A 27,746-nucleotide genomic window follows, 5' to 3' on the forward strand; every position below is an offset into this window, starting at 1 on the left:
CCTTCGGCCCACGCCATATAGCACGAGCTGAGGTGTTAGGGGAACTGATTCCTTCCATAGGTCCCTGGCAGCTCTGCACTCCCAGAGCAAGTGCCTCACTGACTCATCTTGGTCGCAGCCTAGTTAGAGGCACGCGGATGACCTCGCCATGCCCCGAGAGAGCATAACAGTCCTGACTGGGAGGATCCCGTGGGTGACCATCCAGGACAGTTCCCGGTGCCGGTTCAGCAGAGCAGGATGGGCCACATTGCACCAAACCGTTATTGGCTCACCTATAGCGAGCCCGCGCACTGGACACACTGGTTCCCATTCCTGGAGAAGAGAACGGTGTTTAGTTAAAACCGTGACTGGCTCTTTTTCCAGTTTAAAATGTCTTAAGAACTTTTTGAGCTGTGCATAGTGTGTGGGAGTAGGAAACAGACTGGGGCTCGCAGGTCGACTGGGATCAGCTTCAGGGTCCTGAGTTAGGACCCCAGGCAAAACCGTGCAAGGGCCTGCGTCTTGTTGTTGACCGGGGAGGTGGCAAGAGTGAGATGTAACGCTGTGTAACGGCTGCCCAGGAACAAGTAGAGGTCAGGCAAGCCTTTCCCCCCTTGAACCTGGGCCTCTTCACAACCTCCCTCCTCAGTCTCTTCCACTTGCTTCCCCACAGGAAGTAAAACACCATCCGGGTCCAGGGCTAAAAGTGTCGCTCGTGGTGGGATAAAAACAGAACGGATTAGTAAAAGCACAGGTAAAATCACAGCCTTAATGATTAAAACCTTGCCCTCAAAGGTCAACTGTCGTAGTCCCCAAAAGCCCAGTTTTTTTGTCACTGTCCCTAAAATCCCAGTCCAATTGCCACTCCCTCCTGGTCAAACTTTACTCAGAGTAACCGTATGTCCGTCATTTTAACTGTCAGTGGTAGTCTGGTCAAGTCTGAGTCTGCCCACAGTCCGAAAAATTTGGCCTCCATCTTGTCTCTATTCAGTCTCGCCCCAGAGGCTCGTCCGTACCAGTCAGTCCTGTCCAGAGTCCTGTCAACGGATAAAAGGTCGGTACATAAAAGGTTGACGTCGTCCATATAAAACACACACTTGGTGGTCATCGCCCCACTCCCCGGGATACCCACCCCACTGATCCGTAGGTCCCTTCTCAAGACCTGTGCTAGTGGTTCAATGCAGGCCACAAACAGAAGAGGAGATAACGGAAACCCCTGATGAACGCCTCAGTGTACTCCCACTTCTTTTGACAAATGCCCATTTACAAGAATTTGGCTGGTAATGTCCCCATACAGCAATCCCACCCAAGCTAGAAACCTTTCAGGTAACTCCATTTTTTGCAGTACCTTGAAGATGTACTGATCGAAAGCTTTCTGAAAATCTAAATGTATGACTACAAGCCGCATATTTCTGTCTCTCGCATAACAGATGCCATCTCTGATAAGTACCAGGCTGTCCGTGATCTTCCTTCCGGGGATGGCACAGGCTTGGTCCGGGTGGATCACCTCCCCTAAAACAGAAGACAATCTGACTGTTAAAACCTTGGTAAAAAGTTTACAATCAAAGATTAAAAGGGTAATCGGTCTCCAGTTTTTCAAGTCAGTCTTGTATATAACAAAGGGAGAAATGCAGAAAACAAAGCAATTTTACCAGTTGTAAGCCGATTTAGATTGTCAATTTAGGAGACACGTCCTATTGGATAAATGTGACAACTCCATTCTTGCTGCCCCCAAAAAATTGGGGGCTAGTTTTCAGGCCTTGTGTGTGGGTTTTGGGTGGAAAATGTTAGCTAGACCTTGTAACCCTGAGTCTAGTATGCCCACTTGGTCTGTTTACCCCTAGAATGTTGCTAGGAGACCATACACAAACTTATTATGGGTAGAGCTGCTGTCATATCTCTGTAGAATTCCTACAGGTAAGACACTGCAACATGTTAGTTGTTTGCAAACTACATGGACATGGCATGCTCTGAATATGACCATATGACAGTGCGAAATTGCATCATAAAATGAATGGAAGGAATAATAGCTGGCTAGCAGGCATTTTCATGAGGATTTTACTATGCAAACACTTATTGGACAATGACAACCAACTTGATGTAAATTAAATGTCCAGGCTGTTTTGTGTGGGATGCAATTTTTTTTAAAGTCGGTCTGTCTTACCTCAACTCATGGCTTCCAATTCTGAATGAAGAGTGGAAGAAGGTGAAGTGGGCCAGAGTGACACCAAAACAGAGCACCCCAGGAGGAGCTTGAGAGAGAGAAACCATGACAAAGAAGAGTGCAAAGAAAGGCGGAGGGGGAAGCAGGCAGGGATGACGGAGGAGGAGAGACTCCTGTACATGCAACAGAGGGCCCAGGCAGAGGAGGAGATGGTCAGAAAGAAAGGAGGACGTACTAACTAAATTCCTCAAAGTATACATTCAAGAATTTAAACCAATGAAAAGTCGCACAGCCCAATGCAACTTGTTAAGCCTTTTCTATTGTCAAAGTTTCCTTGCATGACCTCTAAGTACCATCCCGCACTACTATACCCTATAATGCAACCAGAATAAGTTGCAGAAGGAGGAGCACAGAAAAACATTTGAGAGGGTGCTGGACCGGAAGGACAGTGTCATCAAGGTGAGGTATTTATTTCCACATCTGTGAGAGAGTTCTTGTTTGACTGTGTGTGTGTGACAATCTATATATCTCTTTCTCTCTGTGCTGCAGTGTTTGGTGTGTAACCTGAGTGAGGCGGAGCAGCAGTCAGCCCAGGTCCTGCGCTCTCACCTGCAGTGTGTGGACTGTCTGCTGGCCCTGCAGAAGGGTAGGCTGGCATCCCTGGAGCAGCAGTGGGACATAGTCCTGGAGGGACTGAGCTACGACTTTAACTCTGAGAGGTGTATGTAAAACCTTCTCACACACACACACACATACAGACACACCAGGACAGATAGATCTATCCATCCAGTTCTCTAATACGACAGACATACTATACACAGTTATGCACAGCAATTAATATATCTGAATTGTGATGCACTAAACTATTGAATTTAAAAGCTTTTCTAACCCCAATCATGCAAGTTTGATATTAACTAGATAGTGATGCTATGCGTTGTATGTGAATTGACAGGTGTGTGTGTGTGTGTGTGTGTGTGTGTGTGTGTGTGTGTGTGTGTGTGTGTGTGTGTGTGTGTGTGTGTGTGTGTGTGTGTGTGAAAAATGGACTTACTATGACTGAGATATATGGGAGGCACGCCAGGACTACCAGAGAACCAAAGATGACATCAAGAATAGGGTAGGGGACGGTGGAGGATCTGTGGCGTCAGTTCCAACAGGCCCTGGGCTGCTACAATCAGGCCACAGAGAACCGTCTCATGGCCATCGAGTCGCTGTGGACCCTCGACCAGCACAGCCCCAAGGAGATCGACACTCAGATGAGGAGGCTGCAGAAGATGCAGGTCAGTGTAGGGCTACAGACTACTGTTCCTATAGGGGACAATTCAGACTTAGGAAATCTATGCCTTCTCAGTATTTGGTATTGAGACTTGCCGTATGCAGATGCGTAACAAACTCTTTGGGTGTGGAGCCCTTATGCACACTGAACAAATGTAATTCAACCACCGAAAACCTCCCCACTTGTTGACCAACAGATTTTCACATGAAGTTTTCATTCAGTACATTTTTCAGTACATTTATCAAAAGCCATCCCTTTAAATATGGTGTACCTTTAATTCGAATTTTCTCTACAGACTCACTAGAATATATAGCGAGAACGGTTCTGATCATCAGGAATCAATGAAGAAAGCCATCAAAATATACATATTTGCCTCCGTTTAGTAGATTAAAAAATACTCTGATCATGTAGAATATTTAGGGTTAGGAAAGTATTTATGTATTGACCAACTTCCTTTAAAAAAACAGTGGCTGCGGTGCCGGATTTTTTGTTAACCGACTTGCCATGGCTATTGATATGGAGATCTCTGCGCATGTGCATGTTTTTTTTTTTACGTACCTGCTGCCCACTCTGCTGTATACGTAGCTTCTTCTCAGTGCTCCCATTATCGGGGGATGAAATGTCAGGTTGTATACTAAAGATCGTCGACATGTTCGAACTATGCATTCTATGCCTCAAGCCCGATTTCATGTTATTTTCATTATTTTTTCAGGAGGGGTGTTAGGCTACATGCAGCTATTTAGACAAGCACATCACACAAGCAATCGTTAGCAATTATATCAAACACAAGCAAGACACATACAGGCAGTCAAAATATTGATTATTTTGTCATTATTATTGCAAACGTTGGCTCAACATCTCAACATCACAAGCTCTGATTTCGAAGTGAAGAAATTAGCTATAAGTGTTTTCACACGTGAGCCTTGGGTATAGGTAATCGGTAAATGAGTGTGGCATTTTGAATAGCAGTGTTTTCCAAATGAAACACAAGACCTGTTAGTTTTGAATGATGTGTCTAATGTAGAGAACTGTTCAGCAAAAAGTGTGTTTTACAATTGCCAACTGAGTGTAAAGCAGATAACGTGCTTGCAGTTTTGCAGACTTGGTCTGAGGATTAGGTACATGAGTTAATGCTTTCACTGAGTGTGCCTCAAGTAACACTTTTAGCATGTAAGCGATTACAAAAAACGGTTATTTCCCCCCCCCCTTGCATTTATGTTTATATGGTAAATATGTACGGAATATGCATACATATTGTATATATTTGTGCACATACATGTACGTGTGAGTGCTATGACGAACTGCCGTGGACTCCACTGAACATGGAAAAGACACAAGATAGTAGTGTTTTACATTTGTCACATCTGTGTGTAGTTGGTGTGTATAAGAGCCGATCATTTTATGTTTTTTGTGTAAAGTTTTGATGCAAAAACACAATTTTGAGAAGAATTAAAATAGTTTTGAATGAAGCGCTTGGTTTTGCAAGAGATGTGACGTTTTGCGTGTTTTGGGGTTTTGTGTGTAGAGTCTAGAGAAAAGGAGCCATAGTTTCAGAAACCATGTGTAAGCAATTGTCAAAAACTGTAATGTCTTCTTGGTAAGCAACTCCAGTGTATATTTGGCCTTGTGTTTTAGGTTATTATCCTGCTGAAAGGTGAATTCATCTCCCGGTGTCTGTTGAAAAGCAGACCAAATCAGGTTTTCCTCTAGGATTTTGTCTGCTTAGCTCTATTCCATTTATTTTTATCCCCCCAAAAATGCCTAGTCCTTGCCGATGACAAGCATACCCATACATAGTGGTGCTAATGTTTATGCATTTGAACACATACAGTAAAATCAAATCCAACTGTATTAGTCACATGCGCCGAATACAACAGGTGTTGACCTTAGTGAAATGCTTACTTACGAGCCCCTAACCAACAATGCAGTTTAAAAAAAATACGGATAAAAATAAGAAATAAAAGTAACAAGTAATTAAAAAGCAGCAGACTATACAATAGCGAGACTATACGGTACAGAGTCAATGTGCGGTGTCACCGGTTAGTTGAGGTAATATGTACATGTAGGTAGAGTTATTAAAGTGACTATGCATAGATGATAACAGAGAGTAGCAGCGGTGTAAAAGAGGGGGGGATGCAAATAGTCTGGGTAGCCATTTGATTAGGTGTTCAGGAGTCATATGGCTTGGGGGTAGAAGCTGCTGCCTCTTGGCGCTCCGGCACAGCTTGCCGTGCGGTAGCAGAGAGAACAGTCTATGACTAGGGTGGCTGGAGTCTGACAATTTTTAGGGCCTTCCTCTGACACCGCCTGGTATAGAAGCCCTGGATGGCAGGAAGCTTGGCCCCAGTGATGTACTGGGCCGTTTACACTACCCTCTGTAGTGCCTTGCGGTTGGAGGCCGAGCAGTTGACATACCAGGCAGTGATGCCACCAGTCAGAATGCTCTTGATGGTGCAGCTGCAGAACCTTTTGAGGATCTGAGGACCCATGCCAAATCTTTTCAGTCTCCTGAGGGGGAAAAGGTTTTGTCGTACCCTCTTCACGACTGTCTTGGTGTGCTTGGAGCATGCTAGTTTGTTGGTGATGTGGAGACCAAGGAACTTGAAGCTCTCAACCTGCTCCACTGCAGCCCTGTCAATGAGAATGGGGGAATGCTCGGTCCTCTTTTTCCTGTAGTCCACAATCATCTCCTTTGTCTTGATCATGTTGAGGGAGAAGTTGTTGTCCTGGCACCACACGGCCAGGTCTCTGACCTCCTCCCTATAGGCTGTCTCGTCGTTGTCAGTGATCAGGCCTACCACTGTTGCGTCATCGGCAAAATTGATGGTGCTGGAATCGTGCCTGGCCGTGCAGTCAAGAGTGAACAGGGAGTACAGGAGAAGACTGAGCACACACTTGAGGGGCCCTTGTGTTGAGGATCAGTGTGGCGGATGAGTTGTTACCTACCCTTACCACCTGGGGGTGGCCCGTCAGGAAGTCCAGGATCCAGTTGCAGAGGGAGGTGTTTAGTCCCAGGGTCCTTAGCTTATTGATGAGCTTTGAAGGCACTATGGTGTTTAACTGTAGTCAATGAATAGCATTCTCACATAGGTGTTCCTTTTGTCCAGGTGGGAAAGGGCAGTGTGGAATGCAATAGAGATGGCGTCATCTGTGGATCTGTTGGGGCGGTATGCAAATTGGAGTGGGTCTATGGTTTCTGGGATAATGGTGTTGATGTGAGCCATGACCAGCATTTCGAAGCACTTCATGGCTACAGACTTGAGTCCTACGGGTCGGTAGTCATTTAGGCAGGTTACCTTAGTGTTCTTGGGCACAGGCACTATGGTGGTCTAAAAGATGTTATTACAGACTCGGACAGGGAGAGGTTGAAAATGTCATTGAAGACACTTGCCAGTTGGTCATCGCATGCTCGCAGTACACGTCCTGGTAATCAATCTGGCCCTGCGGCCTTGTGAATGTTGACCTGTTTAAAGGTCTTACTCACATCGGCTGCGGAGAGCGTGATCACACAGTCTTCCAGAACAGCTGGTCCTCTCATGCATATTTCAGTGTTATTTGCCTCGAAGCGGGCATAGAAGTAGTTTAGCTCATCTGGTAGGCTCGTGTTGCTGGAAAGCTCTCTGCTGTGCTTCCTTTTGTAGTCTATACTGGTTTGCAGGCCCTGCCACATCTGACGAGCGTCAGAGCCGGTGTAGTACTATTCGAGCTTAGTCCTATATTGACACTTTGCCTGTTTGATGGTTCGTCGGAGGGCACAGCGGGATTTCTTATAAGCTTCTGGGTTATTATATGTCCCGCTCCTTGAAAGCGGCAGCTCTTGCCTTTAGCTCAGTGCGGATGTTACCTGTAATCCATGGCTTCTGTTTGGAGTATGTACGTATGGTCACTGTGGGGACGACGTCATCAATGCACTTGTTGATGAAGCCAATGACTGATGTGTACTCCTCAATGCCATCGGAAGAATCCCGGAACATATTCCAGTCTGTGCTAGCAAAACAGTCCTCTATTTTAGCATCTGCTTCTTCTGAACAGTTTTTTTATTGACTGAGTCACTGCTGCTTTCTGCTTTACATTTTTACTTGTAAGCAGGAATCAGGATAGAATTATGGTCAGATTTGCCAAATGTAGGGCGAGGGAGAGCTTTGTATGCATCTCTGGGTGTGGAGTAAAGGTGGTCCAGAGTTTTTCCCCACTGGTTGCACATTTAATATGCTGATAGAAATTTGGTCAAACGGATTTAAATTTCCCTGCATTAAAGTCCCCGGCTACTATGAGCGCCGCCTTTATGGGTGAGCGTTTTCTTGTTTGCTTATGGCGGAACACAGCTCATTCAATGCTGTCTTAGTGCGCCTCTGACTGTGGTGGTATGTAAACAGCTACGAAGAATACAGATGAAAACTCTAGGTAGGTAGTGTTGTCTACAGTTTATCATAAGATACTCTACCTCAGACAAACAATAGCTCAAGACTTCTTTAGATATCGTGCACCAGCAGTCATTTACAAAAATACAGTCTGCTACCCCTTGTCTTACCAGACGCTGCTGTTCTATCCTGCCGGTGCAGCGTATAAACCAGCCAGCTGTATGTTGATAGCGTCGTCGTTCAGCCATATTAGTTTTGAATGTCCCGTTGGTAGTTTAATCTTCCACGTAGGTCCTCTATTTTATTGTCCAAAGATTGCACGTTTGCTAGCAGAATGGAAGGAAGTGGGGGTTTATTCGATAATAGTGAAGTGTGTGGTGCTTGTGTCGGCATACAGTACCTTAGTGTGCGTATAGCAGCCAAACATACACACCCTTCGACTGTCATATGCACACTATATACACATTCACACTTATGCATGTGTACTGACTACTCGCTTCCTATACATTCTCACATTTGTGCGATGGTGTGGATAAGGGGGAGAGGCTTCTAAGTCTGGCTGAGATGTGTCATAAGCTGGAGACAGAACATAAGAAATTCCTGCCCTTCTACACCTCTCGCTGCTGAGGAGAGCACGAGAGAGCTAATGCTATGAGCCTCCATCTGAGGAGTTGGCACAGCGATGGGTAATACTGTATTACACACACACACTGATCTGGAACGGGAGAGGGGAGCTCTGACCTGAGATACCCAGCAGCTGCGGGTCTTGCTGCGCCATCATCTCTGTTAGCGACCAGATCCTCCACCATCGCAAGCCCCTGCTGATGGTATCACAGCCACCCTCGTCGTTCAACTCACTGCTGACGCCCAACGCAAGCCCCTGCTGATGGTATCACAGCCACCCTCGTCGTTCAACTCACTGCTGACGCCCAACGCAAGCCCCTGCTGATGGTATCACAGCCACCCTCGTCGTTCAACTCACTGCTGACGCCCAACGCAAGCCCCTGCTGATGGTATCACAGCCACCCTCGTCGTTCAACTCACTGCTGACGCCCAACGCAAGCCCCTGCTGATGGTATCACAGCCACCCTCGTCGTTCAACTCACTGCTGACGCCCAACGCAAGCCCCTGCTGATGGTATCACAGCCACCCTCGTCGTTCAACTCACTGCTGACGCCCAACGCAAGCCCCTGCTGATGGTATCACAGCCACCCTCGTCGTTCAACTCACTGCTGACGCCCAACGCAAGCCCCTGCTGATGGTATCACAGCCACCCTCGTCGTTCAACTCACTGCTGACGCCCAACGCAAGCCCCTGCTGATGGTACCACAGCCACCCTCGTCGTTCAACTCACTGCTGACGCCCAACGCAAGCCCCTGCTGATGGTACCACAGCCACCCTCGTCGTTCAACTCACTGCTGACGCCCAACGCAAGCCCCTGCTGATGGTATCACAGCCACCCTCGTCGTTCAACTCACTGCTGACGCCCAACGCAAGCCCCTGCTGATGGTACCACAGCCACCCTCGTCGTTCAACTCACTGCTGACGCCCAACGCAAGCCCCTGCTGATGGTACCACAGCCACCCTCGTCGTTCAACTCACTGCTGACGCCCAACGCAAGCCCCTGCTGATGGTATCACAGCCACCCTCGTCGTTCAACTCACTGCTGACGCCCAACGCAAGCCCCTGCTGATGGTACCACAGCCACCCTCGTCGTTCAACTCACTGCTGACGCCCAACGCAAGCCCCTGCTGATGGTACCACAGCCACCCTCGTCGTTCAACTCACTGCTGACGCCCAACGCAAGCCCCTGCTGATGGTACCACAGCCACCCTCGTCGTTCAACTCACTGCTGACGCCCAACGCAAGCCCCTGCTGATGGTACCACAGCCACCCTCGTCGTTCAACTCACTGCTGACGCCCAACGCAAGCCCCTGCTGATGGTACCACAGCCACCCTCGTCGTTCAACTCACTGCTGACGCCCAACGCAAGCCCCTGCTGATGGTACCACAGCCACCCTCGTCGTTCAACTCACTGCTGACGCCCAACGCAAGCCCCTGCTGATGGTACCACAGCCACCCTCGTCGTTCAACTCACTGCTGACGCCCAACGCAAGCCCCTGCTGATGGTACCACAGCCACCCTCGTCGTTCAACTCACTGCTGACGCCCAACGCAAGCCCCTGCTGATGGTACCACAGCCACCCTCGTCGTTCAACTCACTGCTGACGCCCAACGCAAGCCCCTGCTGATGGTATCACAGCCACCCTCGTCGTTCAACTCACTGCTGACGCCCAACGCAAGCCCCTGCTGATGGTACCACAGCCACCCTCGTCGTTCAACTCACTGCTGACGCCCAACGCAAGCCCCTGCTGATGGTACCACAGCCACCCTCGTCGTTCAACTCACTGCTGACGCCCAACGCAAGCCCCTGCTGATGGTATCACAGCCACCCTCGTCGTTCAACTCACTGCTGACGCCCAACGCAAGCCCCTGCTGATGGTATCACAGCCACCCTCGTCGTTCAACTCACTGCTGACGCCCAACGCAAGCCCCTGCTGATGGTACCACAGCCACCCTCGTCGTTCAACTCACTGCTGACGCCCAACGCAAGCCCCTGCTGATGGTACCACAGCCACCCTCGTCGTTCAACTCACTGCTGACGCCCAACGCAAGCCCCTGCTGATGGTACCACAGCCACCCTCGTCGTTCAACTCACTGCTGACGCCCAACGCAAGCCCCTGCTGATGGTATCACAGCCACCCTCGTCGTTCAACTCACTGCTGACGCCCAACGCAAGCCCCTGCTGATGGTACCACAGCCACCCTCGTCGTTCAACTCACTGCTGACGCCCAACGCAAGCCCCTGCTGATGGTATCACAGCCACCCTCGTCGTTCAACTCACTGCTGACGCCCAACGCAAGCCCCTGCTGATGGTATCACAGCCACCCTCGTCGTTCAACTCACTGCTGACGCCCAACGCAAGCCCCTGCTGATGGTACCACAGCCACCCTCGTCGTTCAACTCACTGCTGACGCCCAACGCAAGCCCCTGCTGATGGTATCACAGCCACCCTCGTCGTTCAACTCACTGCTGACGCCCAACGCAAGCCACACTGTCAAGAGGCGGCACATGTTGTGCAGCACATGCAAACTAACAGGCTACACATCAATCACACACAGCATCACTCATACATGAACTTAAAGGGTTTCAAGTTGTATACTGACTAAGAGTTCTATATACTGACTAATAGAACTTCAAACTGGTAGAATGCACTCCTACTGGCAGAATCCTATTCCTTATTCTATTTGTGTGTCATACAATAACTAGCAACAAAAAAAAGAGTATTTAATACAATAATAACAAAAAAACTCCCTTGTTTTAAATTTTTATTCTTTAAATAGTTGTGAGTCTCCTTCACTTCTTCTTGCTCTTCTTGTCCTTGGCCTTCTTTCCTGGCCGCTGGGCATTGGCCTTGTTATAGAGGTAGAGGCCCACCATACCCAGCAGAGTGGGAACCAGGCCCAGACACACTAGGGGAAAGACATCATTCACCATCTTCTGCCAGGGGGTTGACTGGATCAGTGACATCACCTCCACCTCAAACTCTAGAGCAGCATCAGCTAACGGGACAGAGGGAAGAAGAGAGACGGAGGATCAAGTACTGGGTTTAGGGTTGCAAAATTCCGTTCACTTTCCCAAAATTTTCCTTAAATCTTGGTGGGAAGCTTTCCAGAATTGTGAGGGAATAAGCAGGGAAATCCAGAATCCTCCAATCTGGATTTATGGAAAATCAGGGAATCTTGGGAAAGTTTTGCAACCCTAACAGAGTCACGTTGTGTGTACTGTAAAAAATGTCCTGTCATTTTTACAGTAAAATACTGGCAGCACAGAAGACAGTAAATTACTGTATATTTACAGGACCTTTAGAGCATATTACGAGAACACCTGACTACAGCAACATGCTGTATTTCTAGAATTTACAGTGCATTACTAGAAGAACAGTAATTAGTAAACTGTTGCAGATTTACAGTGCATGCAGCTAGTGCCAACAATGGGAAGTATGTTACATCTATTTTGTAACAGTTTAATTGGAATACAATGTATTTTGTATTTTTACAATACAAAAATAGACGTGCAAGTAGCCTGCTTAACTACAACAGCATACTCGCTAACGGTAAGAATCTTTTTACTTGCTATGACTAATATGTTCTTGTTTATCTACCTTAGTTTAACGCACTGACTGTAAATCACTCTGGATAACATTGTCTGCTAAATGACAAATGTAAATGTAAAAATGAACACTTGCAAAGCACATTCCTGGATATTATTCTAATGAGCTCTGCCCCCCAAAAAGGCCACATTTGATTAAAATACAAATAGTTTGAGGGCAGACCTGATTAGAAATAATACACATCAGTTTGCTTTGCAAGTCTTAATTTCTACATTTAGGTAAGTGTGTTAAACTAAGGTTGATTAAAAAAAAGTCATAGCAAGTAAAACGTTTCTGTAACCGTTACTGAAAATGTTGTTGTAGTTAAGGTTCATGAACAGTCAATCATGTTTTCATGAAATGTAATTATATTTGGATCAAAGTATGATGACCCAATTATTAAGGAGATAGGTGACATCACCCTAACTCTCATTTTAATACACCAATTGTAACTTGATATTTAAATAACTACTGCCTTGTAAGCAACATCAGAGAAGGCATGTTTAAGGAGGGGCGGGGTTTATATAGCTACTCTACTGGTGCTAAAAATTGACTGTATGTACTGTGTCACCAAATGTATGGCAAATATATTTCGTGTATTTGGACAGTATTCAGCCTCCTTGACTTTTTCCATTACAGCCTTATTCTAAAAATGATTACATTTTTTTCTCAATCTACAAACAATACCCCAAAATGAGAGCGAAAACAGGTTGACATTTTTGAAAATGTATTAAAAAAACAGAAATACCTTATTTACATAAATATTCAGACCCTTTGCTATGAGACTCGAAATTGAGCTCAGGTGCATCTGGTTTCCATTGATCATCCTTGAGATGTTTCTACAACTTGATTGTGGAGTCCACCTGTGGTAAATTCAATTGATTGGCCAGGATTTGGAAAGACACACCTGTCTATATAAAAAGGTCCCCCAGTTGACAGTGCATGTCAGAGCAAAAACCAAGCCATGAGGTTGAAGGAATTGTCAGAAGAGCTGCGAAACAGGAATGTGTCGAGGCGCAGATCTGGGGAAGGGTAGCAAAAACATTCTGCAGCATTGAAGGTCCCCAAGGACACAGTGGCCTCTATCATTCTTAAAATGGAATAAGTTTAGAACCGCCAAGACTTCCTAGAGCTGGCCACACTAAGTAATCGGGGGAGAAGGGCTTTGGTCAGGGAGGTAACCAAGAACCTGATGGTCACTGACAAAGCTCCAGAGTTAATTTGTGGAGATGGGAACCTTTCAGAAGGACAACCATCTCTGCAGCCCTCCACCAAATCAGGCCTTTATGGTAGAGTGGCCAGACAGAACCCACTCCTCAGTATAAGGCACAACAGCCCGCTTGGAGTTTGCCATAAGGCACCTAAAGGACTCTTAGACCATGAGAAACAAGATTCTCTCAAACCAAGATTGAACTCTTTGGCCTGAATGCCAAGCGTCACACCTGGAGAAAACCTGGCACCATCCCTATGGTGAAGCATGGTGGTGGCAGCATCATGCTGTGGGGATATTTTTCAGCGGCAGGGACTGGAAGACTAGTCAGGATTGAGGGAAAGATGAACAGGGCAAAGTACAGAGAGATCTTTGATGAAAACCTGCTCCAGAGCGCTCAGGACTGCATACTGGGGCGAAGGTTCACCTTCCAACAGGACAACAAACCTAAGTACAAAGTCAAGACAAAGCAGGAGTGGCTTCGGGAAAAGTCTCTGAATGGTCTTTGAGTGGCCCAGCCAGAGCCCAGACTTAAACCCGATCGAACATCTCTGCAGCGACGTTCCCCATCCAACCTGACAGAGCTTGAGAGGATCTGCAGAGAAAAATGGGAGAAACTCCAAATACAGGTGTGCCAAGCTTGTAGCGTCATACCCAAGAAGACTTTAGGCTGTAATCGCTGCCAAAGGTGCTTCAACAAAGTACTGAGTAAAGGGTGTGAATACTTATGTAAATGTTATGGTGGAAATTACAAGATTATGTCAATACTTTTATTGCATCAAATGGTTGTTTTATGCAACAGAAGAGGGTTCTTAACTCTTGTGTCTGTGTGAACTGGAAGTGGGCCTCTGGGAGAACACTGACAGGAGATTTACAATGTCTTTGGGGATACCGCATTCCAGAACATGAGTTAATGTTTCTGTACTGGGGTAACAGGGGGAGATGGCTCCAGTATGGATTTGGGGGGCCAGACACTGGTCTCTACACAATGAGAACTGTTTTTACAGCAGATACTGTATGCTTTGAATTATAAGTATCTTTCATACAAATCTTAACCTTGTGACCCATTCCATACATCTGGTGTGTGTCATGTAGACTGAAGGAGGATGGATTTGCTACAAAATGCTGTGGTTCAAACCAGCTCGTTGAGTTCAGTGAACACCTCCAGGGGTGATTACCGACCAGCTCCATTACTGCACTAATTAAATAATCAAGTTTGATTGTTTAAGAAATCTTAAAGTCTCTCCTTTTGATTACAATAATTCCACCACAATGTTTTTTTTAAATGTTTATATACACATTTGCAAAAATGTCTAAACCTGTTTTTGCTTTGTCATTATGGGGTATTGTGTAGATCGTTGAGATTTTTTTTTTTTAAAGAATCAATTTTCGAATAAGGCTGTAACATAACAAAATGTGGAAAAAGTCAAGGGGTCTGAATACTTTCCGGATGCACTGGGCTCAATGTGGGCAGTCAAGCGCGTTTCAACCCGTCCCGTCTCCTTCAAGGTCACCCAAGTGGAGGTTCACGTCGACGGTGTCAACGAAAGCGAATCTTAATCAAATCTAACCTACATGGATAAAATGATAAACCATGGAAGTGAGACTTATTATGCATAATGTACTTTGTAATATTCATGTAATACCAGTGCAGTGGTATATTTGTATATAACCAACTACCGCACTGATGTTAGCATAGCGTTAATTAGCATCCATTTGCACGTGAGCTAGCTAATTAGCAATAGCACCCTTTTGCACGTGAGCTAGCTAATTGCTTACAATGAGGAAATCTTATTTGGACAAATTTGCCTACTTGAGCAGTAAGCCTAGGTTTACATGTACAGTTAAGTAATCGATTTGATCGTTGACTTTCTGTGTTTCTTCAATGTATTCCTTGTTGTGTTTGGCTGCATCTAAATGTGTATCGTTGATGTCGACGGCCATTCCCTAAGTTAACTTACATATAGCAAGTCTACATAGCCTGCACATAGTATACACAATAATTAAATTAAATGCCTATTGCTTATTTTATGCCTTTCTAATTATCATGCCTTTTATGTCTATGCTTATTTTCTTTGATGTATAGAAACAAGTTAGTGTGTTATTGGAGCAGCAGCAGTCAACTTCATCACTGTCCCTTCTGCACATATAAGGCTGAACAATATATGGTCAACAACCACATCAAAGCTCCTACTTCAGTGGGGCAGAGGTACCATTTCGCTTTTTGTCTATTTAATATGATGTTCAGGTTATATATTTCTTAATTATTCCACTGAACTGTACCATTTGATTGTCATTCCTTTATTGAAGAATGTACCTTGTTCATTCCACAGTGCCTACCAAAGCAAGGTTTCTCAAACAATTGTTGGGTGTTTGTTTTGATGGTAAGATGCTGGCTATTCAGTATATTAGTCCATTGTGGTTATTGATTATACTTTTTCTTGTTTACTATTCTTGACACTTTTTGGGACCCATTTCGGGACCCATTTCCTACAGTTTTTACACTACATACACAATTCATACATCTATATCCTGAAATATATTCCTGAGGGAGGTGGTGGTATTATTATTTACCATCATCATAAATCAAATTTAACCTACTCTTTTTGTATGCAATGTATGTCATTCACTCACTAAGGTCTGAAGGAGAGGTTGAAAGATCGAAAAAGGCGGCGAAAACAAAACACACTACAGGTAGGTGTTATGATGAGTGGTATAGTCTTAAACCAGTGTAGAAGACATCCCCACTAAGAAGTCACAGCATGTCACAGCATCCAGCTCTGCAGGAACAGGTACTGTATAGGCTATTAGCTAAAGTAAGGTGCACTCTTTTACACACATCCCTAGAGGTTCCCTTACATTACTTAATGACCACAATCTGTTTTCGTTCTAGACGATACTGAAAACAAATTGCACGGCGAACTGGGAGCTGTGAACTAGGTATGTAGTCTACTGTGTGTAAAGCTGAAGGCTTGATGCATGGCAAGATATAATAGTTGTGATGACTTGTTGAGTAGTTATAGATATCACTGAAAAACCCTTTAGTAATAGTGACTTTTGTTTGCATGGTGGTATTGTGAAAGTGGGGTGTAATTTGACTTGATCACCCAATGAGACACTACTCTTAATATTTATTCTTCAAGGAAGCAGATGTTCTTCTCAGGGACAGCCTAGAGGCAGCAAGGTGGTGCGAACGCCAAACATTTAAAGGCACCGTGTCCCTCCCTAGTGTAATTGGGATGGACGGGGAAGACCGTATTACAACTCTTAAAGAACTACGGTTGTATGATGGCCTGGATGAAGAGGAAAATATTCTCCTCAAGGAACCATTCATGTTCTCGTTCCAGTTAGAGAGATTATGAGATGTTCTATGTGGAGGCAGTTGACAACAAGAAAATGTTGAGCAGGAGTGAAGCCATTTGAAGAGTGGTCAAACCTTGTTTTTGTCTGCTGTGTTAATTGTTTCAATTATGAATTGTGTTATGTTGTTTAGTAAAGATGATGTAGAAGTCACCCGAGTCTCTGATCTCTTTACTGGAGCTGGTATAACTTCATGTACAGAGCACATTCATCTTGTCAGTATGTCTATGTGGTATAGTCTGTCTCCATTCTCATGAGGAAAATAAATAGCATTATAAATCAGGATAGGTAGTAACTGTATATATGCTCAATGAAATAATTACAAAGTTAGAACATTTATCAACACAATTTTGACAGTACATGACATACATAACAAGTCTGTTGTTCACTGCAACAATATCAGTAGCTTGTCTCAAATATAGCATGACGCAAAAAGTGTTACAACATGTGCTGGTACCACTTTATATAATATTTCTTACAATCTTCAAAAATGAAATACATTTGTATTTAACGTGTGGGTTTTTATTCCGAGTGTGACTGTCAAACCTCAGATTGACAAAACAAAAAAACAAAACACCGGTGGGTAGGGTCAAACATTTGACTCCACCCTCATTTAGCTCAGCCATGAACTGCACACTGCAGTCAGGGGTACTTGCTTTCATCTGTGTCTGGTGTTTCCCAGTTACTGGCTAGCTAGGTCTTCAGCCAGCATGGAACAAAAGGGGGGGAGGGTTGTTCAAAACTGACACAGTTGTCATGTCAACACATCAGTCAATGCTGCTGTGAACCGCATCACAAGAGACATGCTAAACAGAAGATGTATTTTTTTTTTAAGTACATCATTGATGCAATTTCAATGTTTGAGTTGCTTTGTGTATCATCAAATTAGCTTGAGATGATTTTACTGCAACACTGCATCCAAGTTTCTTGACAGAGGCATCTCAAAGTGCTGTCAGTCATGTTGAGCTCATGAATATAAGCTCCCTCCCCACAGCCTGTCTTTTCAAACTTCCTGGTAGTTGGCCATGACAGAAACATTACTTTCTAAAATGTTTAGCATTTCTATCCCCCCAAAATATTATGAGGGATATTTTAGTCACACGAAAGGCTATTCTACATGGGAATCAGAATGACTGTTCGGGACCTTTAAGGATAGATTTGTTACAACCACAAAATAACTTGAAGACCAGATACCTACATCACCGGATGTCACGGTAAGGCCAAAAAGATCATCAAGGACAACAACCACCCGAGCCACTGCCTGTTCACCCCGCTATCATCCAGAAGGCGAGGTCAGTACAGGTGCATCAAAGCTGGGACCGAGACTGGAAAAACAGCTTCTATCTCAAGGCCATCAGACTGTTAAACAGCCATCACTAACATAGAGTGGCTTCTGCCAACAAAGACTCAATCTCTAGCCACTTCAATAATTGGATGTTGTAAATGTATCACTATTCACTTAAACAATGCCACTTTATAAAATGTTTACATACCCTACATTAATCATCTCATATGTATATACTGTACTCTATACCATCTACTGAATCTTGCCTATGCCGTTCGGCCATCGCTCATCCATATATTTATATGTACATATTCTTATTCATTCCTTTACACTTGTGTGTATAAGTTAGTTGTTGTGAAATTGTTATATCTAACAAGTAATCTTACTGCATCGTCGGAACTAGAAGCACAAGCATTTCGCTACACTGGCATTAACATCTGCTAACCATGAGTATGCGACCAATAAAATTGTATTTGATTTTGAGATACATCAAAAGGTATCTTTGCCCAACTCTGGCTAGTGCCAAGTATGTTACTGTAATATTCACAGTAACTTGCCACCAGCTTCCTGTAAGTTACTGTAATAGAGTAATCATATAGTACAATACTGTAAAATTAGCCTATTATACTGTAAGTAAATGCTACTGTAATTTTTATGTTGGTATTTCACTGTAATTCTATGGGATTGGTGCAAGCAGGTTGGCTACTAGGTATGTCCCAACCCTGATGTCCTAGCCGTGTCTGAATCCTGGCTTAGGAAGGCCACCAAAAATCCAGAAATGTCCATCCCCAATTACAACATTTACGACAAGATAGAACTGCTAAAGGGGGCAGAGTTGCAATCTACTGTAGAGATAGCCTGCAGAGTTCTGTCATACTATCCAGGTGCCCCTTTATGCCCAAACAGTTCGAGCTTCTACTTTTAAAAATCCATCTCGCCAGAAATTAGTCCCTCACTGTTGCCACTTGTTATAGACCCCCCTCAGCTCCCAGCTGTGCCCTGGACACCATATGTGAATTGACTGCACCCCATCTATCGTCAGAGTTGGTACTGTTAGGTGACCTAAACTGGGACATGCTTAACACCACGGCCTTCCTACAATCTACGCTAGATGCCCTCAATCTCACACAAATGATCAAGGAACCTACCAGGTACAACCCCAAATCCGTAAACATGGGCACCCTCATAGATATCATCCTGACCAACTTGCCCTCTAAATACACCTCTGCTGTTTCAACCAGGATCTCAGCAATCCCTGCCTCATTGCCTGCGTCCGTTATGGGTCCGCGGTCAAACGACCACCCCTCATCACTGTCAAACGCGCCCTAAAACACTTCAGCGAGCAGGCCTTTCTAATCGACCTGGGCCGTGTATTGGAAGGATATTGACCTCATCCCATAGAGGATGCCTGGTTGTTCTTTAAAAGCGCTTTCCTCAACATGCTTATTTAAGATGCCCCATTCAAAAAAAAAAAAAACTAAGAACAGATATAGCCCTTAGTTCACTCCAGACCTGACTGCCCTTAACCAGCACAAAAACATCCTGTGACGTACTGCACTAGCATCGAATAGTCCCTGCGATATGCAACTTTTCAGGGAAGCCCAGAATCAATATACACAGTCAGGAAAGCAAAGGCTAGCTTTATCAAACATAAATTTGCATCCTGCAGCACTAATTCCAAAAAGTTTTGGGACACAAGTCCATGGAGAATAAGAGCACCTCCTCCCAGCTGCCCACTGGACTGAGGCTGGGAAACACTATCACCACCAATAAATCCACGATCATTTTAATAAGCATTTCTCTACGGCTGGCTACCCCAACCCCGGCCAACAGCTCTGCACCCCCCCTCCCTGCTTCTCCTTCACCTAAATCCAGACAGCTGATGTTCTGATAGAGTTGCAAAATCTGGATCCCTACAAATCAGCTGGGCTAGACAATCTGGACCCCCTCTTCCTAAAATTACCCGCCGCCATTGTTGCAACAGCTATTACTAATCTGTTCAACCTCTTTCGTATTGTCAGATTCCTAAAGATTGGAAAGCGGCCGCGGTCATCCCCCTCTTCAAAGGGGGAGACACTCTAGACCCAAACTGTTACAGACCTATATCCATCGTGCCCTGCCTTTCCAAAGTCTTCGAAAGCCAGGCGAACAAACAGATCGCCGACCATTTTGGACTGCTCTTAAATGCTAGTAAAACTAAACTAAATGCCGCCCGACTAGCATCACTACTATGGACGGTTCTGACATAGAATATGTGGACAACTATAAATACCTAGGTGTCTGGCTAGACTGTAAACTCTCCTTCCAGACTCAAATTAAGCATCTCCAATCCAAAATTAAATCTAGAAAATCGTCTTCCTATTTCACAACGGGCCTCCTTCACTCATGCTGCCAAATAGGCCCTCATAGGGCTGGCTATCCTACCGATCCTCGACTTCAGCAATGTAGTTAACAAAATAGCCTCCAACACAAATTGGATGCAGTCTATCACAGTGTCATCCGTTTTGTCACCAAAGCCCCATATACTACCCACCACTGCGACCTGTATGCTCTCGTTGGCTGGTCCTCGCTACATATTCGTCGCCAAACCCACTGGCTCCAGGTCATCTATAAGTCTTTGCTAGGTAAAGCGCCGCCTTATCTCAGCTCACTGGTCACCATAGCAACACCCACCTGTAGCACGTGCTCCAGCAGGTTTATTTCACTGGTCATCCCCAAAGCCAACACCTACTTTGGCCGCCTTTCCTTCCAGTTCTCTGCTGCCAATGACTGGAACAAATAGCAAAAAGCTGAAGCTGGAAACTCATATCTCCCTCACTAACTTTAAGCATCAGCTGTCAGAGTAGCTTACCTGCATCTGTACACAGCCCCATCTGTAAATTGCCCATCCAACCACCTACCTCATCCCATATTTGTTTTTCTTCTCTTTTGCACACCAGTATTTCTACTTGCACATCCTCATCTGCACATCTATCACTCCAGTGTTAATTGCTTAACTGTAATTACTTCGCCACTATGGCCTATTTATTGCCTTACGTCATTTGCACACACTGTATACAGATTTTTATATTGTGTTATTGACTATGTTTGTTTATCCCATGTTTAACTCTGTTGTTTTTGTCACTTTGCTTTATCTTGGCCGGGTCGCAGTTGTAAAGGAGAACTTGTTCTAAACTGGCCTACCTGGTTAAATAAAAAATAAATGATATATTACAGCATATTTATATCACTTGCACTTCTAGAGGTGTAAACAAAGGCTTCCAAACTTACAATGATTCCAGGGCAAACAGACCAAAAGGACTTAAGAAAACACACATACAGTTGAAGTCGGAAGTTTACATACACCTTAGCCACATAGTTTTTCACAATTCCTGAAATTTTATCCTAGTAAAAATGCTGTCTTAGGTCAGTTAGGATCACCACTATTTTAAGAATGTGAAATGTCAGAATAATAGTAGAGAATTATTTATTTATTGAATCACATTCCCAGTGGGTCAGAAGTTTACATACACTCAATTAGTATTTGGTAGCATTGCCTTTAAATGTCGGGTAGCCTTACACAAGCTTCCCACAATAAGATGGGTGAATTTTGGCTTATTCCTCCTGACAGAGCTGGTGTAACTGAGTCAGGTTTGTAGGCCTCCTTGCTCGCACACACCTTTTCAGTTCTGCCCACAAATGTTCTATGGGATTGAGGTCAGGGCTTTGTGATGGCCATTCCAATACCTTGACTTTATTGCCCTTAAGCCATTTTGCCACAACTTTGGAAGTATGCTTGGGGTCATTGTCCATTTGGAAGACGCATTTGCGACCAAGCTTCAACTTCCTGACTGAGGTCTGAGATGTTGCTTCAATATATCCGCATAATTTTCCTTCCTTATGAAGCAATCTATTTTGTGCAGTGCACCAGTCCCTCCTGCAGCAAAGCACCCCCACAACATGATGCTGCCACCCTCCTGCTTCACGGTTGGGATGGTGTTCTTTGGCTTGCAAGCCTCCCCGTTTTCCTCCAAACATAACAATGGTCATTATGGCCAAACAGTTCAATTTTTGTTTCATCAGACCAGAGGACATTTCTCCAAAAAGTACAATCTTGGTCCCCATGTGCAGTTGCAAACCGTAGTCTGGCTTTTTTAATGGCGGTTTTGGAGCAGTGGCTTCTTCCTTGCTGAGCGGCCTTTCAGGTTATGTCGATATAGGACTCGTTTTACTGTGGATATAGATACTTTTGTACCTGTTTCCTCCAGCAGCTTCACAAGATCCTTTGCTGTTATTCTGGGATTGATTTGCACTTCTCGCACCAAAGTACATTCATCTCTAGGAGACAGAATGCGTCTCCTTCCTGAGCGGTATGACAGCTGCGTGGTCCCATGGTGTTTATATTTGCGTACTATTGTTTGTACAGATGAACGTGGTACCTTCCGGCATTTGGAAATTGCTCCCAAGGATGAACCAGACTTGTGGTCTACAATTGTTTGTTAACAAGAAATTTGTGGAGTGGTTGAAAAATGAGTTTTAATGACTCCAACCTAAGTGTATGTAAACTTCAGACTTTAACTGTAATTACTTGCTGACACTGATTTGTCCCTTATACACACACAGAAATTGTATGGGCACTACTACCACATCAGTTCAATTGGTACAGCATTCTCACTAATGGGTGCAACAAATTTAAATTGTATTGTAATAAAATTTCAGCATATGCTAATATATTGTAATTACATACAGTATACCAATTAATATTTAGTGTTTTATATCACTTGCAAAGGATTTTAAGCTGACAGTAGCTAGGTTTCCATCCAATTGGCAAGAGATTTTCTTACGAATATTCTAAAATACATATCAAAACAATATTTCCCACCAGATGCATTTCCATCAAATTGACTTGTTGGGGATAAAAGCCTGTGCGTGATGACGTACTGCGCATAAAAATACAATTTGCAGTTCAATTCCCATGTACTAAATAATAAATGAAGTTAAATTATTTCCATCGCATTTACAACTCTACTAATGGTTCTCACATTTTTGTTCGTTATATAGCGGGTGTGCCCACTGGTATTTCCACATGCGCTTTAGCTGACAGCTCAACAGCTCGCATATACAGTGCGGGTTTAGTCTACATGAAGAGATTATTATGGACAAAAAAGCGAGATTATTTGTATTTGTCAAAACGGCAGCCAAGCGTCGATGATCATGTCACCATAATAAGACCCTTGATATTTATTGGAATGGAGCATCCAGCTCATAACTTATTTCATCTGTATCCTAATAAACTGCATGCTTTTCCGACGAGTCGTTGTGGGACACACGTCTTCGCGTGGCTCCAAGTTTACGTCGATATGACTGGCAGGGCAGTGTCATCAAGTTGAGATGCCGTATTTATTTAGTGTTTGTTTCTTTGTATGATTGAGTGTGTACAATGCTTTCAGAAAGTATTCACATTCCTTGACTTTTTCCACAATTTGCTGTGTTACAACCTGACTTTTAAATTGATTATATTGAAATGAGTCACTGCCCTACACACAATACCCCATAATGTTTTTTTAGAAATGACTTGAGTCAATAAGTATTCAACCCTTTGTTAAGGCAAGCCTAAATAAGTTCAGGAGTAAAAATGTGCTTAACACGTCACATAATAAGTTGCATGTGTGCAATAGTGTTTAACATGATTTGAGTGACTACCTGGCCAGCAGCATACCACCCTGTATTTCACTGCTAGCTTGCCTCGAAGCTAAGCAGGTTAGTCCTGGTCGATCCCTAGATGGGAGACCAGATGCTGCTGGAAGTGGTATCGGAAGACCAGTATGAGGCACACTTTCTTCAGGTCCCCCAAAAATATCCTAATGCCCCAAGACAGTGATTGGGGACATTGCTGTGTAAGGTGTCATCTTTTGGATGGGACGTTAAATGGATGTCCAGACTCTCTGTGGTCATTAAAGAGCACATGGCACTTATCATAGGAGTAGGGGTTAACCCTTGCGTTCTGGCTAAATTCCCAATCTGGCCCTCATACCATCATGGCCACCTAATCATCCCCAGCTTCCAATTGGCTCATTCATCCGCCTCTAACTATTCCACATGTAGTTGCTGTAAATGATAATGTGTTCGCAGTCAATTTACCTGGTAAAATAAAACCTCATCTCTGTACCCCACACATACAAATAATTGTAAGGGCCCTCCGTCAAGCAGTGAGTTTCAACCACAAAGACCAGGGAGATTTTCCAATGCCTTGCAAAGAGAACCTAAGCAGATATTGAATATCCTTTTGAGCATGGTTAAGATATTAATTACACTTTGGATGGTGTATCATACACCCAGTCAATACAAAAAGAACAGGAGTCCTTCCTAACTCAATTGCCAGAGAATAAGGTAACCGCTCAGGGATTTCACCAAGAGGCCAATGGTGATTTTAAAACAGTTAGAGTTTAATGGCTGTGATAGGAGAAAACTGAGGATGGATCAACAACATTGTAGTTACTCCACAATACTAACCTAAATAGGGGTTGGGTTAAATGCAGAAGACACATTTTAGTTGAACGCATTCAGTTGTACAACTGACTAGGTATCCCCCTTTCCCGTTCCTTAAAATGACAGAGTGAAAAGGAAACCTGTACAGTACACAAATATTCCAAGTCATACATCCTGTTTGAAATAAGGCACTAAAGTAAAACTGCAAAACATTTTGCTAAGAAATTAACTTTATGTCCTGAATACAATACATTACGTTTGGGGCAAATCCAACACAACACATAAAACTGAGTACCACTCTTCATATTTTCAAGCATGGTGGTCGCTGCATCATGTTATGGGTATGCATGTCATCGGCAAGGACTAGCAAGTTTTTTAGGATAAAAACAAACTTAGAGCTAAGCACAGGCAAAATCCTATAGGAAAAGCTGGTTCAGTCTGATTTCCAACAGACACTGGGAGACAAATTCTCCTTTCAGCAGGACAATAACCTAAAACAAGGCCGAATCTACACTTGAATTCCTTACTAGGAAGACAGCAAATGTTCCTGAGTGGCCAAGTCAGAGTTTGAACTTAAATTCGATTGAAAACGTATGGCAAGACTTTAAAATGGCTGTCTAACAATGATCAACAACCAACTTGACAGAACTTAAATAATTAAAATATATATATAAAATGTGCAAATATTGTACAATCCAGGTGTGCAAAGCTCTTACAGCTGTAATAACTGCTAAAGGTGATTCTAACATGTATTGACTCAGGGGGTTTGAATACTCATGCAATCAACATAGTGTTTTATTTTTCATACATTTTTTCTTCCACTTTGACATTAGAGTATTTTGTGTAGATCATTGACCAAAACAATTTGTTGAATACATTTTAATCCCACTTTGTAACACAAAATGTGGAAAAAGTCAAGGGGTGTGAATACTTTCTGAAGGCACTGTATATGATACATATGCATGTATACAGTATGCGTATGTACGTGTGTATATGCACATGTGTTTAAGTACCTGGGATAGTTGGAGGGTATCCTCTTTTTCCATAGGCAAGGTGTGGTGGAATAGTGGTCTTGATTTTTTGTCTGGAGGAACACAAGACAGAAAAGGCCTATTCTTATAGGTTTGCATGTTTTCCACTACTATTTTAGTGACACAATTTTAACAGTCATTTGAGACAGGATCTTTGTGATTGCTTCACACACTGGAAATATCTATATTTTAAACTAGTTATCCTAGTTCATATAATATACATTTTTGATTTCCTAGTGAAAGTGGTACTCTTACGTAAATTAATGCAACATGTCCCTTTCAAAACGTTGTATTGGCAGACCTTGACTGTTTACTTACCCTTCACAAACTCCTACCAAACTCTGTTCCAGACCTGTTGGAGATACAGTATTTCATGTTATCTTTATACAGTGACTGATGCGATAACAAAAACACTGCACTGCTAGTGTGAGCTAAATCTGAAGGTATATTGCTGTTTGAAACATAAGCTAGTGTTCCTGTTATTTTGTGTGATCAATATCAGGTCTAATACAGGCAATTTGAATAGTTATGTGATTTTACCAGGGATAACTGTCCTCTTTCCCAGCTCAACAACAAGAGGGTCCCGAGACAGTGATGAGTCAATCACCTTGCCATCAGCAAGTAGTTTACCCTGTTCAGAGCATTGGAACAATATGAATGGAAGACGTATGTTAAAAAGAAGGATTTTGCATGCAAGCAGTGATTAGAATCCAAATAGAAGGTTAAGATGCATTCCCTGCAAGTCACATTAAAATGTGAAACACTTGACAGACTTTTTTCAAATGTCTTTATAGGAGTGGCTGTATGTTAGGTGAGGCAATGGTCAAGCTCAAGCATGACGCTTCATGAGTGACGAGTTTCGGTTGGACTACTGCCCTACCCACCGCCGGAGCAGGAGTGCTGACGTGTTGTACCTCCCCCATTGCAGTGCCGAGTAGAATGTCTGGCACGCATAAAACGTGTCATTTTTTTCGCCACATGGGGTAAAACATTGCCGTTTACTTGCCATCCCAGATATGAATACAAACGATGTGTAATGCAAAATATAAAGTAGTTTTTATCTGACAATATTTGATACCACATTCACGAATTTCCAAGTCTCAAATGAAAAACGGTAACTTGTAACTCTGCACCATGCCACAGACAACATCGTATTGACTCTAGTCAAGTTTGACGTGCAATGAATCAGAACCACTTAAAATGCAGAGCACACTTTTGACCAGATTTCATTCACATTTTCCCCAAAAATGTAGTTGACATCTCTCAATAAGCAGGCTAGGTCTGAAGTCAAACAGGGCGGTGCCTATACCTTCGAAATTGAAAATGTTTTTTAGGCCATTCATTTCCACTCCTTTTTGCTTACCGTATAGTGGATTTGTAGCGTGTCTCCCATTTCTGACGTTATAGAGCAAGTTTCGGGTTTCACCTTATGAAGGGGGAGAAGAAAAAAAGTGAGATATTTGAATTGCAAATAAATACGAATGCATCGTTTTATTACACAAAATAAACGATACATTGACAATTATAACAAACTGATACATTGTTTCAATTTGGTCTGACTGTTGCAATGAATGGCATTCGGTTAGTGCAAGAGTTGCCACTTTCCTATCGCTCTATAGCCTACAATAGAGAGAAAAAGACAGAACTCACCAAGGTTTCCACCAATAACTCTTCCACAACATTTTGCTCGGATTCGCCTTCCTGTGCTGCAACATAAACGAAAGCAGCTAGCAAGACTAGGATGACCCCAGTCTTGGCTTTCATTGTAAATCCGAACTTTTGGAAAACTATCCAACTAACTTCCGTGAATCCGTAGTACAGCAAGCGCCAACGACTGACCACCACAGACAATCTGTCGAATAGAGATTCGGAGGTACTGTGTGTATATATAGGCTAGACGCCAGTTAAGGCTGATGTGTTGTTATAGTATGGTGATAACGATGCAGTCGACCCGCGGACCTGTGTCGCCGAAGTGACTGCGAAGAGCCCGCCTTAAACATTCCGCCAGCATCCCAGAAGTCAATTGCTGATAGGTAACGGTGCAGTTACATTATTTGTGTCGGTTGAGGGCAGTTGTGAGTCTTCTAAAAGCTTCAGCAGTATCAGTACCCCCTGAAAAAAACATAATTAATATTCCCTTTAGAACCCATAGTGGCCCTCGACGGGGTTTCTTTAATTTACTCCAGCGGGTGTGAACGACCTTGTTTTTCTAACAATAATATGTGTCAGTTTCGCAAAGTGAACTTGCTAACAATCTGGTATCGTATTCGCGTGGCTGTTGTCATCAACCAGAAACCGGAAACAGGGTATGCTGTCATTTGACTTTTCACCGTTTTTTAAACTTCATTACAGAAAATGACAGCGCCGAAGCGGACATGACTTTTCACTGTGAAAGAGACT

At 43.7% G+C, this 27,746-nt stretch overlaps 1 protein-coding gene and 1 pseudogene across 1 annotated transcript; one reads left to right on the plus strand and one right to left on the minus strand.

Annotated features, from left to right (window-relative positions):
- Positions 1-2,248: 2,248 nt before the first annotated feature.
- LOC120021166 lies at positions 2,249-8,407 on the plus strand (annotated as a pseudogene).
- A 2,744-nt stretch (positions 8,408-11,151) lies between these two features.
- Positions 11,152-27,313, minus strand: LOC120061318 (peptidyl-prolyl cis-trans isomerase FKBP11-like). The gene is made up of 6 exons (XM_039011046.1): positions 26,997-27,313; positions 26,710-26,772; positions 25,887-25,977; positions 25,665-25,698; positions 25,329-25,399; positions 11,152-11,402 (listed from the first exon to the last, which is right to left on the minus strand). Exons 1-6 carry the CDS (start codon positions 27,108-27,110, stop codon positions 11,197-11,199), a joined length of 579 nt encoding a protein of 192 aa, XP_038866974.1. The 5' UTR covers positions 27,111-27,313; the 3' UTR covers positions 11,152-11,196.
- Between the last annotated feature and the right edge of the window lie 433 nt (positions 27,314-27,746).

This window comes from Salvelinus namaycush, chromosome 2 (assembly GCF_016432855.1).
Source record: "Salvelinus namaycush isolate Seneca chromosome 2, SaNama_1.0, whole genome shotgun sequence".
Lineage (NCBI taxonomy): Eukaryota > Metazoa > Chordata > Actinopteri > Salmoniformes > Salmonidae > Salvelinus > Salvelinus namaycush.

Excerpts from the sequence above, each read along its gene's own strand:
- LOC120061318 (XM_039011046.1), bottom strand. The coding sequence starts at position 27,110 with ATGAAAGCCAAGACTGGGGTCATCCTAGTCTTGCTAGCTGCTTTCGTT. Across the intron at positions 25,978-26,709 it reads CGCTACAAATCCACTATACG|GGTAAACTACTTGCTGATGG; the intron begins GTAAGCAAAAAG and ends TGCTCTGAACAG. Across the intron at positions 11,403-25,328 it reads ATACCCTCCAACTATCCCAG|CTGATGCTGCTCTAGAGTTT; the intron begins GTACTTAAACAC and ends CTGTCCCGTTAG.